The sequence below is a fragment of the Elephantulus edwardii genome, unplaced genomic scaffold, assembly GCF_000299155.1.
Source record: "Elephantulus edwardii isolate Elephantulus edwardi_28Jun2011 unplaced genomic scaffold, EleEdw1.0 scaffold00015, whole genome shotgun sequence".
Taxonomy (NCBI): domain Eukaryota; kingdom Metazoa; phylum Chordata; class Mammalia; order Macroscelidea; family Macroscelididae; genus Elephantulus; species Elephantulus edwardii.
The window spans coordinates 4,477,700-4,496,793 of NW_006399765.1; the positions used below are offsets into that span (position 1 = coordinate 4,477,700).

A 19,094-nucleotide genomic window follows, 5' to 3' on the forward strand; every position below is an offset into this window, starting at 1 on the left:
TCCTCATCTGTCAGAGGGAGCTCACAATAATCAACACTTACTGGTGATTACTGTGTGTTCAACTCTTACCTCCATGAACTCCTTTAATCTTCTCAACCATGTTGCAAGATAGATACTATTATTATTCCTATTTTACAACGTGGGAAACTGAGGCAGAGGCTGTAACAGGACATACTGAATCTTGGCACGCTGTTTGATCCTGTACTTAGCACGGGGACACTTTCAGTCAATGCAAGCAGTGACACAAGTGCACCTTTGTCACGTGACAGATGAGGACCCTGAGGCTCAGAGAAGGCAAGGGATTGGAAAGTGCAACAAGTCAGGGCCCAGGCTTGAACCTACTCTTTTCTATCTCTGGTGTGACCCACCCTGCTTTTCACCAGAACAAGAAGCAGAAAGCAGAGTTCTCCAGTGGAGGATGGGAGGATGGATAGGACTGGGGTGACTTTGTTGTCCTGTAATGACCAGGTCTCCCAGGAGGCCTTTCGGAGAGAACTATTCTCAAACCCCATGTCTTCAAGGCCAGGGAAGTGCCATCTGCTAGAGGGGTCATTTCACAGGGCAGGAGCGTCTAACGCTGATGGGGGTGCATGTGTCTGGTAGACCTTTTGGGTGGGTCCACTGTAGAACTGGCTGGAGAACTCATCAGCACGTGGATTCTGTGCATGAGTGTTGAGTACCTGCTGTGTACAGGTCCTGGGCCTGAGACATTGATTCTCACACAGACCTGGCACTCAAGTGTCTTATTATCACCATTTTTTGAGTGTGGAAGGAAGCCAAGCCTCAGGAGGCAGGTACTCACTCAGGGTCACACAGCCATCCCTGGCAGAGCCAGCCCTTGTGCCCAGATGGTCCCCTGCTCTTAACCAAAACACTGGCTGCCTGCTGAGAAAGTTTACCCTTGCCCATAAACCAAGACCTTGAACTTCACCACTCTGTGCCCTGCCTCCTTCAGCAGTGAAGGTCCTCAGCCCTAGCCTGCCCTGTTCCAGCAGGTGGTACAGTGTCCTGCTACCAGAGATGCCACAAGGGGACGAGGGTGGGGAGATGGTCAGGCCTGAGTCTGGCCCTTGCAGGCCAGGATCAGGGTTCCTTCCTGAGGAGCCTGGCCTGGGATCTAGGTGGAAAGTGTGCTTTTGGGCAGGACCTCCAGGCTGAATCCCCAAACCCCCGCCCTTCTGCCACCTGCCAGCTGGGCCAGGCCTGTGGTTTCCTGAGTGGTTCTCTTGGCCTCGCTGGCCCCCACCCAGGCTGAACTCGGCCACACAGCATGATGATGAGGGATGAGTCACCGAGGTGGGGGAAGAGGCAGGGAGGAGGTCCGGCCAGAGCCTGGATCCAGCCAGGGAAACCGAGGCCAAACCGGGAAGGCCTGTCAGCAGATTCAGCCTCAGTTGGGACTAGAACCCAGGACTCCCAGTTCCCAGCAAAAGCCTTAGTTTCCTCCTCTATAATATGAGGACGACAGCCTCACTTCTCCTTTTCTTGGTCCCCTCCTGGGGTCACTGTTAACAGTTACGGGATGGGATACCGCTGCCAGCTGAGTTGATTCCAACTTACAGTGACACCCCATTGGGTTCCCAAGGCTGTAAATCTTCAGGAGAGGAGGCTGCCATCTTTATCCCTAGGAGCCAATAGTGGGCTTGAACCATTGACATCTCAGTTAGCAACCCAATACTTAATTTACTAGACCTCCAGAGTTTCTTACAGGCTGAGATGTTGTTGGGTGCCATCAAGTCACAACCTATCCACAGCTGACCCTCCAGAGGGTATTTAGAGTCAGTGAATTGCACAGGAGGAGATTACCCACATTTCTTCTGCAGAGCAACTGGTGGATTCGAACCACGTGCCTTTGGAATTGCAGTGCAGCTTTTTGCCACTAGGCCACAAGAGCAGGCTGAGATAGTGGTGCCCAACTGCCACATTTTTTAAGGTAGGGAAATGGTTTCAGAGAGGGAAAGTGACTTGCCCAGGGTACACAGCCGATTGTTGAGTTGCCCACCAGAACCGTGACTGATCATTGTATGGGCCCCTTCCTCACACAGGGCACCTCTTAGGAGGCTCTTATGACTCTTCAGGTACATCCTTTGGGCCCCACCAGCCCCTGGAAATGGGCACTAGAATCTCAACATATGACTCGAGGATCAGTGTTCTGGAAGAATTTGTTTCTGAGAGCCCACACAGGGTAAGGAGTGGGGGCAGGATCTCATGCATGCAGATGGGCCTCTGCAGGGCTGTAGGGCTGGGTCCCAGCTCCACTAATCACACAAAAGCCCCCATTCCTGGAAACTGCAGGAGGGTGGGATAGTTTTCACCCCAGGAGCCATCCTGTTGGCAGCAGTGAATTCATGGCTGATTTGGGGCTGCCAAGCTGGAGCAGGGTCCAAGCAAGGACTGGGGCCAAGCCTCTGAGTCTGGGTTCTACAAGTTCCCAGGGTGCCATGAGCGTTCGGGGGGTGTTGGGCCCTGCACTTCTGCCCCTAGCCTGGTTTCCCTGTCCACCACAGTGCCAGACTCCCAAGTGCCCATCCCAACACCAACGCTGCCGTATCCCCCTGCAAGGTGCTCTGTGCCCCCACGGGGCCAGGGCCCTGACTTTCCCCACACAATGCCTTGGGCCCCCCTTGTGGACTAAGAAGAGTTAACACCCTTCATGACGCAGCTCCTCCCGCTGCTCTCAGGCCAGAAAGCTCCCTCCAAGACCATTTCCTGCCTCTGGGTCTTGGCCAGGTCCACAGTGACCACCCCCATGGGCCTGGAAGCCACTGAGGCCACATCTGGTTTGGATTACGCCAGGGCTGGTGACGCTGCCTTTTCCTGTCTGGGTCGAGTGGCCTCGAATTCCACTGGTCACCTTGGACCCAATAGAGAGTGGTGGGAAAGGATTCTGTCAGTGACAGGGCCTCTCCGAGGGCGTGAGGCAGGCAGTGCTGTCCCGAGGGGTGTGCCCACCTGGCCCAGGCTGCCCACACACCTGTCCTTTCTTCCCTTTAGGGAGCCATGTGCCAGGCGCTGTAGCAAGTGTTCCCACGTTTAACTCATGGCATCCCAATTCCAGAGTGGATGTTTTCATTAACTACATTTCCATAGGTGAGGAAACAGGCACAAGAAGTTGGGGGGGGGGGAGCCCCTAATCACACCTCTTCTGATCGTCCAGCCAATGAGCAGTGGGGTAGAGCTGCAAAGTAGACAATATTTCAGTACATACAGTCATTTCCCAACACCTTGTTCTACTTTGGTCTGGGCCTGACCCTAAACTGTAGCCCAGAAGTGAATTAATCATGGTCCCTGTCCCCAGGGACTGTGAAGTCTCCCCAACTGCTTTAGGAGGGCGAGGATCAAGGTGAAACTGGATGGGAGCCCAGGAAACTGAAAGGATATGAAGGAGACGTTAGCCTCTATTCTTTTTCTCCAGAGGAAGTGGCACCCACGTAGAACAGCTAAGGATGTGGGGATTTCCAGATAAAGAATGAGGAGTGTTCCCGGCAGAGGGAATTGCATGTTCAAAGACATGGAGCTTGTCTTGGTGTGATTTGCACGTGAAGCTGGAGATAAGTCAGGAGAAGTTAGCAGGAGCCTTGAACGCCTGGCTGAGTGCCTGAAGCAGGGGCAATAGGGAGTCATGGAAGGGTTTTGAGCAAAAGCTTTTGCTGTGTGACATTGCGTTGACTATGACTCATAGTGACTCTAGGAACAACAGATCTGAACCCTGCCCTATCCTATGCCATCCTTACCATCTCTGCTAAACTTGAGCCCATTGTTACAAACACTGTATCAATCTGTCTCGTTGAAAGTCTCCCTTTTGTCCTTTCTATGAATATAACACCAAAAATAAAGAAGGAAGCCCCTGACCCTCCCCAAACAGAAGCCAAAGCAAAGGCATTAAAGGCCAAGAAGGCTGTGCTGAAGGGAATCCACAACCACACACCCAAAAAAAAAAAAACCCACAAAAAAACGAAGAAGAAGATCCACATGTCTCCCACCTTCCGGTGGCCCAAGATGTTGAAACTGCAAAGGCAGTCCAAATACCCTCAGAATAGCCCCCAGGAGAAACAAGCTTGACCACTATGCCATCATCAAGTTTCCCTGACCACTGAGTCAGCCAAGAAGAAGATAGAAGATAACAACACACTTGTGTTCAGTATGGATGCCAAGGCAAACAAGCACCATATCAAACAAGCTGTGAAGGAGTTCTATGACACTGATGCAGCCAAGGTCAACACCGTGATTAAGCCTGATTAAGAGAAGGCCTATGTTCGACTTATTCCTGACTGTGATGCTTTGGATGTTGCCAAAAAATTGGGATTATCTAAACTGAGTGTAGTTTTGCTAATTTTTACACGTTTTTCTCACCATAAAAAAAAAAAAAGTCTTTCTCTCTTTCACTGATCCTTCACCTTTCTGAAACATGATGTTTTTTCCAGGGACTGGCCCCTTCTGACAACATGCCCAAAATATGTAAGATGAAATTTCGCCACCATTGCCTCCAGGGCATATTTATTCGATCTTTGGGCCGTTCATGGACTATTCAATACTCTTCTTCAACACCACTACTCAAAGTGTCAATTTTTCTTCTATTATTAGTAGTTTCCAACTTTCAGATGAACAGGAAATAATTTAAAAGATCATAACTTAAATCAGGTCCCCCTTAGCCTCTGAACTGACATCATTGCTCTTTAACACTTTAGAGGTCCTTGACAGCAGACATTCCCAATGTAACACATATCTTTTGATTTCTTGGCTGCTGGTACCAAGGGTTTTGATTATGCATCTAAGCAAGATGAAATCATAAACAATTTTAATCTTTCCTCCAACTGTCATGATGTTGCCTGTGGGCTCAACGGTGAGGATTTTTGTTTCCTTGATGTTGAGATGTAATCTATATTGAAGTCTTTGCTCTTCTGCAAAGGAGGGACACAGTAATACCCCTTGTAGCCAGGGAGCTGACCCTGTGTGGGCTCCAAGAGTAGAAGAAAGAAGGGGAGTCTCTGTAAGAGCAGCTGTAAGAACTGTTGGGGTGCTGAGTGTGTAGATAGGACCATTCTCTGCTGTTTGCCGAAAAGACTGGCAGTTGAGTGTATGCCAAAGCACTGCGGAAGAAAGCCCTGGTGCGCTGCTTCTGAAAAACCTACCACTGGAGTGCGGTTCTACCCTGCCGATGTGGGGAGACTAAATTAGAGTCAGCTCCATGGCAACAGGACGTGAGAGCCGTGGGAAGGGGAGAAAAGAGACCGGTCTCACACGTCAGCAGGCTGGGTTCCAGGCCAGATGGAATGAAGTTCAAATCTGCTGACTTACCCTCTCTGGACCTCAGTTTCCTGTCTGGGAAATGAGGTAATTATAGTGCTTGCTTCCCAAGGTCAATGTGAAAATGAAGGGTCATGCAGGTAAAATGTCTGGTGCTGCTTATGAGTGTTCCACTTTTGTTTTCTTCTTTATATAATAGTGGTTTGAGCACAAGTCTACAAAGCAGGTTTGTTTTTCTCTTAATAATTCACACACATTTTTCCCGGTAACATTAATTACATTACTCACAATGTAACCACATTTCCCCCACTTCCTCCCTGTGGTTCTCATTTCCATTATTCTTTCTAGTCTATTCCTTTCTGCCTTCAGGGCTTTATCCTTGGGTAAATGTTGCTCTTTTGACACTAGCTATGTGGTCGGTTATTCTAAGGACTGGAATGCTTGCCTGGTGTTGTTTGTCCCCCAGAGTTTTGTCTATTGTTTGGAATACATGAATTTTTAGTATGTAGGAGATGAGGGGTAGGGGCGGAGGTGATTGGAACAAAAGTGAGGGAGTGAGTTGTGTTAGTGAGATTATTTCAGACAGAAGAAACTAAAGTGCACAGTGAGGCTGGGATGGAACCCTGAGCCGAGGGGGGTGGTCCTTGGAGATATGGTCAGTAATGAGTGGGTGGACAGGTGACTGTGACTCCATCCACACAGGAAGGTCCCTTGGGAAGTATAAACAGTTTGCTCTCAGCTCCTAATGGAAAGGTTGCTGTTTCAAATCCACCCAGAAGTGCTGCAGAAGAAAGATTTGGCAATCTGTTCCTGTAAGATTGAAGTGAAGAAAACCCTCCCAGGGGCACTTCTATTTTGAAGCAAGTGGGGTTGTGATGAATCAGAATGGAGTCAACTACAGAGGGCTGTTTGGTTGTTTTCATACAATATATCTGTCACTTGCTGCAGAAGATCGAAGACTGCAGCCTTCAATATGGATTGAAGCTCAACACATCAAGAAAACACTCTTGGTACCAGAAGCCAGGAAATTAAAAGATGAATTGCATTGGGAAAGTCTGCTGTCAGAGACCTCTCCAAAGTACTGAAGAGCAATGATGTCAGTCTGGAGACTAAGGTGTACCTGATACACGTCATGGTCTTTGCAATTACTTGCTACATATCAGAAAGCTGGACAATGATAAAAAGAAGATTGATGCCTGGAGAAGAGTAATGAATATACCATAGACTTCTAGGAGAATAAACAAGTCCGTCCTGAAGAGGTGAAGCCAGGCTGCTCCTTGGAGGCAAGATTTCTGAAGCTCTGTCGGACATACTTTGGACATGTTGAAAGGAGGGACCAGTTCTTGGAGAGGGACATCATACTTGGGAGGGTGGAAGGACAGCACAGGACGGGAAGACCCTTGATAAGAAGGATTGATTCAGTGACTGGGGTAATCAGGGTAGGTGTATCAGAGACAATAAGATTGGCACAGGATATAGAGCAGGGTTTAAGGCTGTTGTACACAGGGTTGTTATGAGTCGCAGGCAACTAAAAGGCACATAATAACAATAACAACAACTACATGAAGGAGTGGCACTCTGGTAGCCCAATAGCAAGAAACTGCTCAATCCTGAAGGCACACAGTTCAAGTCCACCAGCTGCGCCACAGGAGAAAGATGGGCAATCTCCTTCTGTGTGATTTACTGCTTCTAAAAACCCGCCAGAGGGTCAACTGTAGGCTGATTCCGACTGGGTACACAACAACAACAATAGCAACAACAACCTGTGAAGAAAGTGGAGAAAACAAAGACAAACCCAGCCCCTGCCCTCAGGAAGCTTTCATTCAAAGGCAAGAAACACCGTGCCCCACAAACCCACATACAAGTGCTTACTTCTGCATTGCAACAGGTCCCTGTGACAGAAACAAATAGGATGCAGAGATGGGGAGTCAGTAGGGGCTTCTCATTGGGAGCTCTGGTGGCCTAGTGGTAAGGAGTTGCACTGCCAACTCATAGACAGGCAGTTCAAATTCACCAGCTGCTCTGAGGGAGAAAGATGGGCTAGCTCCTCCTGCACAGGTGACAGCTTCTGAACTGGAGCGCTGGAGCGCGAGAGGGAAGGTTTCTCTGAGGAAGTAACATTTATCTGACCACTAGGATGAGGAAAAAGCTACAAGGAGGGTTTTCTAGTTGGAGGGAACAACCAGGTAAAAGTCTAGAGACAGAAGAAATTTTTAAGAGGAATTAAGCATCTTTAGCGCACCAGAGGGTCAACCTCTCACTCATATCTCAATGAGACCAACAGACCTGAGGTCTGAGGTAAAGAGGAGGCCAACTGGGCTACTCGGAGGGGGCGTGGACAGGGTTCTGGTCAACTATGTGACTAACTGGTCTCCAGGCTGTTTTCAGTCTCTGACCCACTGATTGCCTCTGAATCACCACCCTGTTACCAGCAGAGGTGGAACAGGACAACTCTGGACTGTTGGAGAGGGAGATTTTGCCCTGTGGAAAGGAAGGGCTTTGAGGGTTGGGGTGAAGGTTTGTGACTCCCATTTCATGCCCATTTCCTGACTGTACACGTAGCATGCAGGCTTCTCACACACCAGTCCTGGAGGTTGGAATCATTACTCCAATTTTACAAATGAGGAAACCAAGACTCAGAAGAGAGGTAAAGCCAATTCTCCAAGTCATATACAGTAAGGAAGTGAACTCACAGCCTGGCTTTACTCTCACTCCTGTCTCCTGCTAACCTCTCCTACACATATGATGGATGGACATTGAGAGTGCAGCAAATTAAGTTATGGAAAAATGCCAAGGACCCACATAGATGCTTATTTCATTTAAAAAGCACATTATAGCTTCTACCTGCCAGACCTTGTTCCTGACTACTTTACAAATATTAATTAACTCACAGAACTGCAAGTATTTACATTTTACATGTAAATGGGACACGTAGAGTGTGGTAGCTTGCCTAGGGTCTCCCAGTGAAGGGGTGGGTCTGAACCCAGGCAGGGAGGCCCCAGAGCTCCTGCCATAACCATCGCCAGCGTGCCCTCTGACAGCCTGACCTACAACACGCCGGGCATGTGTGCGGGAGAGGATGTTCGGGCAGAGGTCTGGGGTCTTGAGTTCAGCCACTCCCCGCAGTGATCACGTGGGCTGGACAGCACCGCCTCCCCCTTCTTCCTCACCCCATGGCAGCCTCCAGATGCCCACCCTGGAGCGTGAGGGTTTCCCCACCCCGACCGAGGTAGTGTCTGCTGTGTGGGAAGGAGGGTTGAACTCTGGGCTATGGAATGCCACGAACCAGGGAAGGAAGTGGGTGGGCAGGCACGCGTAAGATAAGACGTTGGGTGGAGGAACCAGGCTGGAGGCCCAACCCTGGGGGTGGGTGGCCAGTAGGGGCAGGAAGGTCTTGCCATCCAACCTGGGGGAAGGTAAGGGTCCAAGGACCAGCTGGTGAAGAGCGTCCTGGCAGCGCCTCAGAGCTGCCTCTGAAGACACAGCACCCCTTTCCTGGATAGGGGTGCACAAGCCCAAACTGACACCTGACCTCTTGAGGTCATAGTGGGGCTTTGGGTATCAGGAGATGCCTTTTCACTCTGCTATTTCAGGAATCTCAGCAGCTGTGATTAAGAACCTCTGGAATATTCTATGAGCCTTCCAATTGGCTCTACAAGGCCTAAGGAATCCGTAGGAGTCTCTGGACGGGTCAGAGGAAGAAGCGCTTAAGTGCTGAGCAACCCCTGAGGCACCTCAGAAGTAAGGCCTGGCAATCCACTTGGGGAAGGTCACAACCTCGAAGACCCAGTAGAGCAGTTCTCCTCGGGACCTGGGGAGGCATGTCATACATCAGAGTCGACTGGACCAGGCATCTAACAACACAGCCCGGCAACTCGGCACCTTTCTGTAGCTCTGAATTGCTGGGCAGGGAGTCCAAGGTCCCTCCTGGAGGCGGATACAGCTCCAGTGAGGGAGGGGTCCCTGAGGCGAAGGCAAATGTGAGGGCTCCTATGGCCTAAATGAAGGCAGCAGTAAGAGTGTGATGGATGAGTTATAATGACAGTTCTGGTGCCTCCTTGCTGTGTGTCCTTGGGCACGTCACTTGTCTTCTCTGGTCTGTGCCAAGGTACTCTGTCAGCATACACATTCTGATTCTCCCCTTGCCTCCCAGCCACAAGACACACACCCAGGTGGGGGAGGCCAGGCAGGAGCCAGAGAATGTTGGCTGTTTATGGAAAATATGTGCAGCAAAACCCAGTGGGTGGGGTCCCCGGACTGGGCAAAGAACAGAGGGCAAGATGAGCTCATGGCATCTGGGCCTCCCAGCCCAGCTCTCCAGGTCTGTGTCCTCTTGGCTGTCCCAGGAGTCAGGCCCTCCCTGGGGACCCAGGCCCAGAGAGTCTAGCTGCCCAGGGTGACAGTGAATCCAAGGCCCAGGGAAGGTGGGTACTGCTCCAGCATCACACAGCAAGTCTGGAGCAGGTGCTGAGCCTGCTTGCAGAGTAAACCTGAGGGACTTTGTCTTCATCTACTGAGACTATACTGGGAGCCGGAGAGGGACGCGGAATCTGTGCACCTGGGGGTGGTTGGCCCTTTTGCCTGTTTCCTCGAGGTGGGGGTACGTGGACGGGGCCCTGTCTTTCTCCTTGAACCCTCTGTCCCAGTTCAGATGTCAAGCCTCCTCAGGGGGTGAGCTGGGCAGGATGCCGTGGACTGTGACTGACTTACCAAGGCCTGAACTCCTCCAGCTGGGCAAGTCCCCTGGGCACAGACCGGGTAGGGGCTGAGGCCACCAGCTCTGTGACACTTCCCTCCCTGACATAGCCAAAAAAGGACCTTGCTCCCTGAGTCTGCTTGTCTTTGTCTATCTGTCTGCCTGTCTCCATAATTATTCTCACCCTCCCCCTCCTTGAAGCACACTGACCCGTATGCGTTTACACTCCAGGACAAACCCATGCATGAGGGCCCGTTGCCTCACATTACCATACTTCCCTGACCCTCCAGGTCAAGACAGGTAAGCTGTCTAGGCAAGACAGGACAGACCCTCCCTCACTTTTCCACCATGCTTGGTGGGTCCCAGGATATGATCTGACAAGCCAGGGGAGGGGAAAGACTCTGACCCTTTGACTAGACCTTTTCTCAGCCCTTTTTGGCTGCAGTGAGCCCCACCCGCAGGTCCCCCTCCACCCTGGCCCTGGAGTCTGTGGGAACCAGACGGTTCGGGCTGTGCAGCAGGCTTGCTTCCTCCCGGGGCCCCAGGGGACCAGCGAGGGCGGAGAGCAGCAGAGGCTGAGTCCATGGCTGCCTGCCGAGGGAGGAGGGCCTCTTGAGAGGACCAGGTTGCCCAAGGACAGGGTCCCAGCCACCGGGTGCCTGGAGTTTTCTTTTCACCTCAAGGGACAGAAGATTCTTCAGCTCCTCAGTATTTACATCAGAAACCAGCACCCTAGGCCCTCTTCTCTTCCTATACCCATGATACAGATGGGAAGACTGTGAGGCTCAGAGAAAGGGAATAATTTGCTTCAGCTTCTCCTGGTACTGGGAGGTATGGGAGAGTAAGATTTCAGGGTTCTGTGTCTGTTCCTCTGATGGGGACCATGAACACCCCCATTTCTCCTGCTTCTACCTGAGGGGTAGCTAGAGAAAGTTAAATATTCCAAGCTTTATCCAGAACAGCCCATGAGAGAAGTGCCTTCTTAGGATCAACAGGCACCCTCAGAGAGCTGGGATTTCAGGGGAGACCCCAGACAGGTAAAGGAGAAGAAGCCCTTTTGAACTTTGGGTTCCCTGTCTGGAAAATGGGTTGCTGTTGCTATGTGCTATCGCATTAATCCCGACTTGCAGCAACCTCACGCGGTAGAGCAGGCCTGTCACACAGGCTGTAATCTCTGTGGATGCCGGTCAACAGGTCTTTTTCCTGCAGGGCTGTTGGGTGGGTTCAAACCACCAGCCTTCTAGTTAGCAGGCAACAGCACCTAATCGCTGTGCCACCGGGGCTCCCGTGTAACAGGCAGGGGCTGCCTCCTGAGCTCCAGTATTGTAGGGTTTCACGAAAGCCCTCTCTCCCTGGTGTCGCCAGCAGCTCTGGGCCGAGCCTGGCCCCCTGGTGATGTCTTCGCTCAGTCTGCAGGTGGGGGGGGGGTGCAGAAGGAAGGAGGCAGCCTGCGTGGTGTCAGAGTCACACAGACTGGACCTGGGTTCCTCTCGACTGTCACTCACTTTCTCTGTGAATCTGGAACCAATGAGCTCCAAATTCACCGAACCTGTTTCCACGCATGTAATATAAGTTAACAAGTCCCCGATAGAATATGCCCAGAAGTGACTAAATCCCACGAATGGCCACTGTTCTCAGGGGTGCTCATAATAGTGGTGCCAAGTCAGTCACGCCACAGTGTTTGGGGTGGTAGAATCAGCCCAAAGGCCAGCCTGCCTCTGCCTGCCAGGCCTCTCTTGGTTGCCCCATCTCCCACCCCCACTTTCTCTTCGTTCCTTTCCTGGGAAACTCCCTGAGAAAATTCCCAGCAGGAGCAGGCTTTGGGCAGGAGGTTTCAAGCTCTGGTGCTCTGCCTCGCGCCCCAGCCTATTCTATAACCATCATCACCCCAGACAAGCCGGCACCCCAGTCCCCAGCTCCCAGCCATCCAGCAGACAGACGCTTGTCATCATCACTCTGGCTTTATTGGCCCTGAGAGCCACAGCGTCAACCCCAAGGGGCCCACCTGCATCCCCTCACCCCCAAGTTTGTCCTGAGGCCCTGAGGACTCAGCTGGATCCTGGCTTCCAGGCATGGCTGTTTTTGGCTTGCTGGGCTGAGCTCTTTGTGGGTGCTCCTTGTCCCAGGGTCAGGCACAGCCCCCGTGGGGACCATCTGAAGCCAGGCAGCCTTCACTCAAAGAAGAACATTCCTGGCGTCCGGTATAGGCAGGGAGTCAGCCCCAGTGGGTAACCTGGGCCTCCCTGGACAGGGAAGCTGCCTGCAACCCAGGGTTCCTTGGGGTCAGCTGGCAGGGGCAGCGGGGCACGGAGTGAGGCTGGAGGGGAAGGGGAAGCAGGGGAGGGGACTGTCGCGGCCAAGAGGTGCTCAAGGCTGGGGTCTGCTCCCACACAGAAATTCAGGGCCTGTAGCCGGCACTGGTAACTGCTCCCAATGCCTGTTTCAGTGGTCAAGATGGGTGGAGGCACTTTGCCCAAACCCTCAGGCTCAGAGAAGCCAAACACTGGGCATGGGGAGGGCGACGTGGCCACAGTGAGCTCCCCCGGGCCTGCCTGCTTGGGTGTGGGCATCTCTTCGGGCTCCGTGGGCAGCCGAGGCCTGGCATCAGTGGTTGCTGGGCACACACTGGCTGGCAAGGCCCCCATCAGACCCCCAAAACTTAGCCCCTTGGGCTCTGGCTGCTCGGACGGGAAAGGGCACTGCTGGCAAGCGGTGGCATCAGGGGCTCCTGGGTCCCGGCTGGTGACCCGGAGGGGTCCCCGGCGCGCCCTGGCAGGGACCTTGGCCCCCTCGGCATCTGCCCGTCGGGTGAAGCGCCGGCGTCTGCGCAGGAAGCTGCCATGCTCGAACATGTCGTGGCAGTCGGGGTCCAGCGTCCAGTAGCTGCCCTTGCCTGGCTTCCTGTCGTCGCGGGGCACCTTGACAAAGCACTCATTGAGTGACAGGTTGTGCCGGATGCTGTTCTGCCAGCCAGGCCGGTTGTGGCGGTAGAAGGCGAAGTGGCCCATGATGTAGCGGTAGATGGCACTGAGGGTGGCCCGCTGGCCAGGCGAGCTCTGGATGGCCATGGCGATCAGGGCGATGTAGCTGTAGGGGGGCTTGGTGGGTTCCGCCGAGAGGGCTGGGGGCCCGGCCGGGGGCTGCTGCTGCATGCTGGCTGGGCTGGGACCACGGGGCCAGGCGCTGCGTCCAGGGCTGGCGGCCTCCACAGCCTGCCCAGCCTGGTTAAAAGACCTACTGGCCCGGCCTCCCAGCCTGGAAAGGCAAAAAGGGGTGGGCCTGCCGGCTGCCCTCCCTTCCTCCCAGGGGCCCACTCCCTCGAGGCCCAAGAGGGGAGGGCCCGCGAGGCCGGGGCTGGGAAGCTGCGAACAGCTGCCAGGGGTGTGCAGGGAGGGGTGGGGATGGAGACCCTCAGCCCACATGTACTGGGTGGTGGTGGCTGGGGAGGGACAGGATGTGAGACAACAAGACCATGAGAGGAGCCAAAAGAGACAGACAGAGATGGGGGAGAGACAGACAGAAGGGAGAGGGAAAGAGACATAGAGAGGTCGAGACATAAGGAGAGGGACAAGTGAGAGATGTTTATGGGCAGCTGGAGACACAGAATCAAGAGAGAGAGGAGAAATAGTGCACAGAGGAAGTTAGAAGTCTCTCTGTGAGAGAGAGGAGACAGAAGGACAGAGAGGTCCAAACCCAGGATGAGAAGAGGAAGAGGTGTGTGGATGGGAGCTGAGGGAGGTAGAATATCCCGGGCTAAGCTGCTGGACAGCTGGAAATCCCAGGCAAAGTGAGGATCGAACCAGAGGCCCCTCGGGTCTCCACACCTCGTTCTCCCACCCCCTCCTCCCAGGCCAGTGGTCGGCTTTCTTTTCCCTGCAGGACAGAGTCCAGGAGTCACACCATTCCCTGTCCTCAGCACTGCGGTGCTTGCGGGGAGGGGCACCTGGATGGTTCTGCTGTGACCCTGGCGCCCTCTAGTGAACAGTGTGGAGAGGACAGCCAACTGGGTGGAGAGCTGAGGGTAGGAGGTCTCTCAGCAAGGCCACTACTGTCCACGCTAGCTGAGCCTCAGTTCTACAAAAGGTGTCTTAACACAGAATCCAGTGCCCTTGGAGAGCCTAGCACTCAGTAGGGGTTTAGACATGGTTATGGGTTCTTGCTATAGATTGGGGTGCACCGGGGTGCAGGGAAGCCGAGGCTGGACAGGTCAAAAATGGGACCGCTCGTTCTCATATTCACATACACCCATTTTCTCACCCCAAGTCAGCGTGTACCCCCTGGGTGCCATGCTCCATACCAGGCCGGCTTCCCTCCATTCTCCACACCCTCCCCTCAGGCTTACCCTGCTCCAAGGCCTTTGTTGGTTCTTTTTAAGAAATGAAGAATTTGTACATTCATACAATGGAATGCCATGCAGTACTCAGGAGCAATGATTTTGAAAATTACTACATAAATTGGGAGGGACTAGAGAGGATTATGCTGAGTGAACTAACTCAGACTCATAAGGACAAATACTGCTTAAGACCATTATTGTAAAAATAGAAGGATAACTAGTAAAACATGTATGGGGACCCAAGGGAGGAATGGGTAGAAGCAGAAGGGTGAGGATGAGTAGCGGTGAAACCACAGAGTTGCACAATTTGGTGGGTGGAGGAAGGGCGTGAAGGAAATGGGAAGGATCTGGTGGGGACCTGAAAAGACAGGGTAATGATGGGCATGGTCCAATGGTGATATTTTTATAAAACGCAACACATGGAGATGATTGTATGAAGCACAACATGAATGAAGACTAGTGTGAAAAACATTTACATGAAATTTGTAAGCAAACAAATATAAAACTTTTTTTAAAATGACAAATTTATGAAATAAGGTCCATCACAAAAGCGCAGATATCTTGGGGCCTCATCCTGGTGGCTTAGTGGTAAGGAGCTGTGCTGCCAACCCCAAAGGCACATAGTTTGAATTCACCAGCTGCTCCGTGGCAGTAAGATGGTCAGTCTCCTCCCATATGATTTATAGTCTGTTAAACCTACTGGAGGGCCAGCTATGGGTTGGTTCCAACTCAATGATTCATAACAACATTACTCGTAAGAGATAACAAGAATCAGTAAATACATACAGTTCAATGGTTAATCCTGGTTAGCTGGGGTGGGAATGGGGAGGGAGAAAGGAATCATTTCCTAGGAAGTTCATGGTGAATTTCTGCCTATGTTACTGTTGCTCAGTAAACCATCAAGGCTCCTTCTTATTGATGGAAAAATTGTTATCCATTCAGGATAATGGTTATACAAATTGACTAATGTAACTGATACCATCAAGTCTTATACCAGAAAAAGGGCTACATGGTAAATGTTTTGTTAATTATAATTTGAAAAAGGACAACAACAAAAGAGGATGAAGTTACAGAAACTACTTAGATGGAAGGAAACATGTCATGGTCCTTGTTTTCTTGGTTTGAAGTCTTAAGGTTATCATTCTGTGAGCCTGTCCAATTGGCCTAGCATTATTTTTAGTTTCTGTTCTACACATTCCCCCACTGTAGTGTGATGAGTAGTGGCAGGGGTTTTAAAAGCTTGCAAGTAACCATCTAAAATGCAACAACTGGTCTTTGTTTTCTTGGAGCAGAGAGAAAGGAGACCCAGGAGTCAGAGAAAGAACTGAGTTGCAGGTCTGGCTGCCTCCATAAACAATTGTCTCCTTTGCCACGAAACTAGAACTGGGTGGTATCCAGCGACCTTTATGGAACATTTTGATCAAGGACCCAATTGTTGAATCTTGAATGAAAGGGGGAGAAATGTGGAGAAGAAATTAAAATTTCGGCGAGGTCTGGTGGCCTAGTGGCAAGAAGCTGCACTGCAATCCCATTGGTGACATGTTTGAATTCACCAGATTCTCTGCTGCAGAAGGAGGGACAATCTCCTCCTGTACCAGTCAGATCTGATTTAATGGTACACACAAAATAACAATAAATTTTAAAAAAATTAAAATTTCGTACAGAATTCAGACTTAACTCACCGAGGACGCGCAAATCTGTGAATCCGTTGCCCTGAGAAAATTTTCAAACGTATCGTGAGGATGGCACAGGACAGGGCAAGGTTCAGATCTGCTGTTCACAGGGTTGCAACGAGTTGCAGTTAACTTGATGTCACTTAACAACAACATATCAAAACTACTTCCTGTCTTCAAGATAACAACAGCTGTGACAAGCATTTAGCTATATAATGTAAGAATGTGCCTTGAGACTGAGCTTTTAGCGAATTTTCTAGATCAGATCAAATTGATAACAATACCTCTAAAGTACTGATGAAGAGTTTATGGGGTTGTAAATCTAAATCAAAGGTGGTGAGACAATCTGAGTAGAGATTACAAAAGTGATAACATGATAGAAAACAGAAAACCAACAGAAACCATGACTTGGTTCTTTGAGAGGATCAAAACTGGCAAACCATCCACCAAATTAACAAAAGAGGTAAGTGAGAAGATGCGAACAGTTAAAATAAGAAATGGGATGATTGTACAACAGAAGTAACTGAGATAAAGACGGTAACAAAAAAACTATGACAAATTATTCCAACAGATTTAAAAACCTAGAAAAACGGGCATATTTCTAGAAACTGCTACCTACACTAACATAAATAGAGATGTTGTTAGGTGCTGTCGAGTCGAGTACGACTCATAGTGACCCTATGAACAAAAGATCTGAACCCTGTTCTATCCTGCGCCATCCTCACATTTCCTGACACACAACAGCCCATTGCAGCAGTCACGGTGTCAGTCTACCTGGTTGAGGGTCTTCCTCTCCATCGCCGACCCTTCACCCTTCCCAACATCATTTCCTTCTCCAAGGAATAGCCCCTCCTAGCAACATGTCCAAAGTATGTGAGGCCTCATCATTCTTCCCGCCACCCCTTGTTGTGTTGGATCCAACTAGCACAGGAGACGATTGCCCCTCCTCCTCCAGTGGAGCATCTGGTGGATTCAAACTGAGCGCCTTTGGGATTGCAGCACAGCTTCTTGCCACTAGGCCAAAAGAGCTCCCTTCTTCTTGCTTCCAAGGAGCTTTCCAGCTGTACTCTCTCCAAGACATATCTGTTCATTCCCTTGGCCATCCCTGGGATGTTCAGCGCTCTTCTCCAACACCACAGCTCAAACTGTCAATCACAAAACAAAACAAACATCCCAACAACAACAAAGATGTACCCTGGCCCAGAGAGCCTTACCGGAGAATTCAACTAAAGGTTCACAGAAGAGTTGACACCAATCTGTCCAATCTGTTTCAGAACACAGAAAAAGAAGAGATAGGAAGGAACACAATACTACACAACAAGATATTGGAAAAAGAGAATGGCAACACACTTGAGGGATCTAACCAACACCAGGTAGAAACGGTTAATGAGGTACGATTGGCTATGTGTATTTTCACCTAAAAGAAGACACATATTTTATTGCATTTGTTATTATTATTAATTTTAATGAAAATTTACAGACTTTGTACTTCCATTCATTCATTGTTCAAATATTTGTGTGTGTGTATGTGTGTGTGTGCGTGTACCGTCAAATCAGATCTGACTGGTACAGGAGGAGATTGCGCCTCCTTCTCCGGCAGAGCATCTGGTGGATTCGAACCGTGTTCCTCTGGGATTGCAGTGCAGTTTCTTGCCACTAGGCCACCAGAGCTCCCCTCAAATATTTTTTTAAAAAGAGAAATAAAGAAAATCTGAACTGCAGAGAAGTTATTTGCTTGAGGTCACACAGCTAGTTTGTGTCAGAGCTGGTGTTTAAAACGGGGTCCTGTGATTCCTTAACATCACTCCCTGCAGGTGAGGCACAGGGGAGGGGACAGTCACCGGTCCCCCCTGGAAAATGGATTGTGAGGCCCAGGTGTGTCGCATCCGTGCTGCTTTGTTCTCTGCCCAGTGCCCATCACTGGCCTGGCAGAGTAAGTTTTCAATAAATGGAGCAACTGCTTTGTTGAATTAATAAAACAAAATAGAAAACATATTTGCCTTGTTTGGTGTTTTAACAAACATACAGGACATAACATTTGCAAAGTTAAAATTTCTGACTGATCCTCTGTTTGTTGAATCATGCTGTCCCTCTTAAAAATGTAAAGACTAAGGTGCGCCTAATTCAAGCAATGGTCTTTCCATTCACCTGCTATGCACCTGAAAGCTGGACAATGAATAAAGGTCACAGAAGGAGAATTTGACTTGTGATGCTGGAGAAGAGTACTGAATATGCCATGGGCTGCCAGAAGACAGATAGGTCTTGGAGAAAATACAACCACAGTGCTCCTAAGAGGCAAAGTTGGTGACGCTTCATCTCACATACTTTGGACTCGTTGTTCGGCGGGTTTATTCTTTGGAAAAAGACATCATCTTGGGAAAGGTGAAGGGTCAGTGAAAGAGAGGAAGATCCTCAATGAGATGGACTTGATGCAGCAATGGCTTCAAGTACGTCAGACACGATGAGCATGGCACTGGCATATGGTTGCTTCTTAGTCATACTCAATGGCACTTAACAACAAAAAATTATTTACTGATATATTGTTATATGAGATTTATGATGTTGGCATCTGTATAAAAATATCTATAAATTAACAAACTAAGCAGAAAACAGTCTCTTATTTAGGGTGGGACAAGGCAAGGCAACCACTTTGTAGTTGTAGGTTCCTCCGTCCAGCTTTCAAATATTTTCTACAATTTGCAAAGATCACGAAGGCCTGGGGAGGCCTGGGCTCCTGGCTTCCACTTTGGCCTCTGCGTGGGGGCTATTTCCAGGGGCTTACTTCAGTTCTGGTAAACAGGGTATCTTACTGCTCAGCACCAATAGGCTGTGGTTCAGTGGCTAGGGTCCAAAACCAAGTTCAGGCCAAGATCAGGGACTCAAGACTAGTACCAGCTGAGCAGAAATACCTGGAAACTCAGAGTCCCTTTGAGGATTAAAAAACCCCAAGCTCATTGCCATCGAATTACAACAGACTGATAGTCAGTCCTCTAGCAGGTGTTCAAAGGTTCTAAATGGTATGGGAGGAGAGTGCCCACCTTTCTCCCAAAGAGCAGCTGCTGTGGTAGTTTGGGCTCTAAGCCAATAAAGTTTTTGCTTCTGGGGCTTCAAAGTTTCTCTCAGTTCTGTGCAATCTCCCAGCCCA

At 50.3% G+C, this 19,094-nt stretch overlaps 1 protein-coding gene and 1 pseudogene across 1 annotated transcript; one reads left to right on the top strand and one right to left on the bottom strand.

The window, feature by feature from the left end:
* The first annotated feature begins 3,813 nt into the window (after positions 1 to 3,813).
* Positions 3,814 to 11,979, top strand: LOC102867627 (annotated as a pseudogene).
* Positions 11,980 to 12,114: 135 nt separating this feature from the next.
* On the bottom strand, positions 12,115 to 13,095 carry FOXS1 (forkhead box S1). Its single transcript, XM_006881423.1, has one exon. It carries the CDS (start codon positions 13,093 to 13,095, stop codon positions 12,115 to 12,117), a length of 981 nt encoding a protein of 326 aa, XP_006881485.1.
* Positions 13,096 to 19,094: the final 5,999 nt, after the last annotated feature.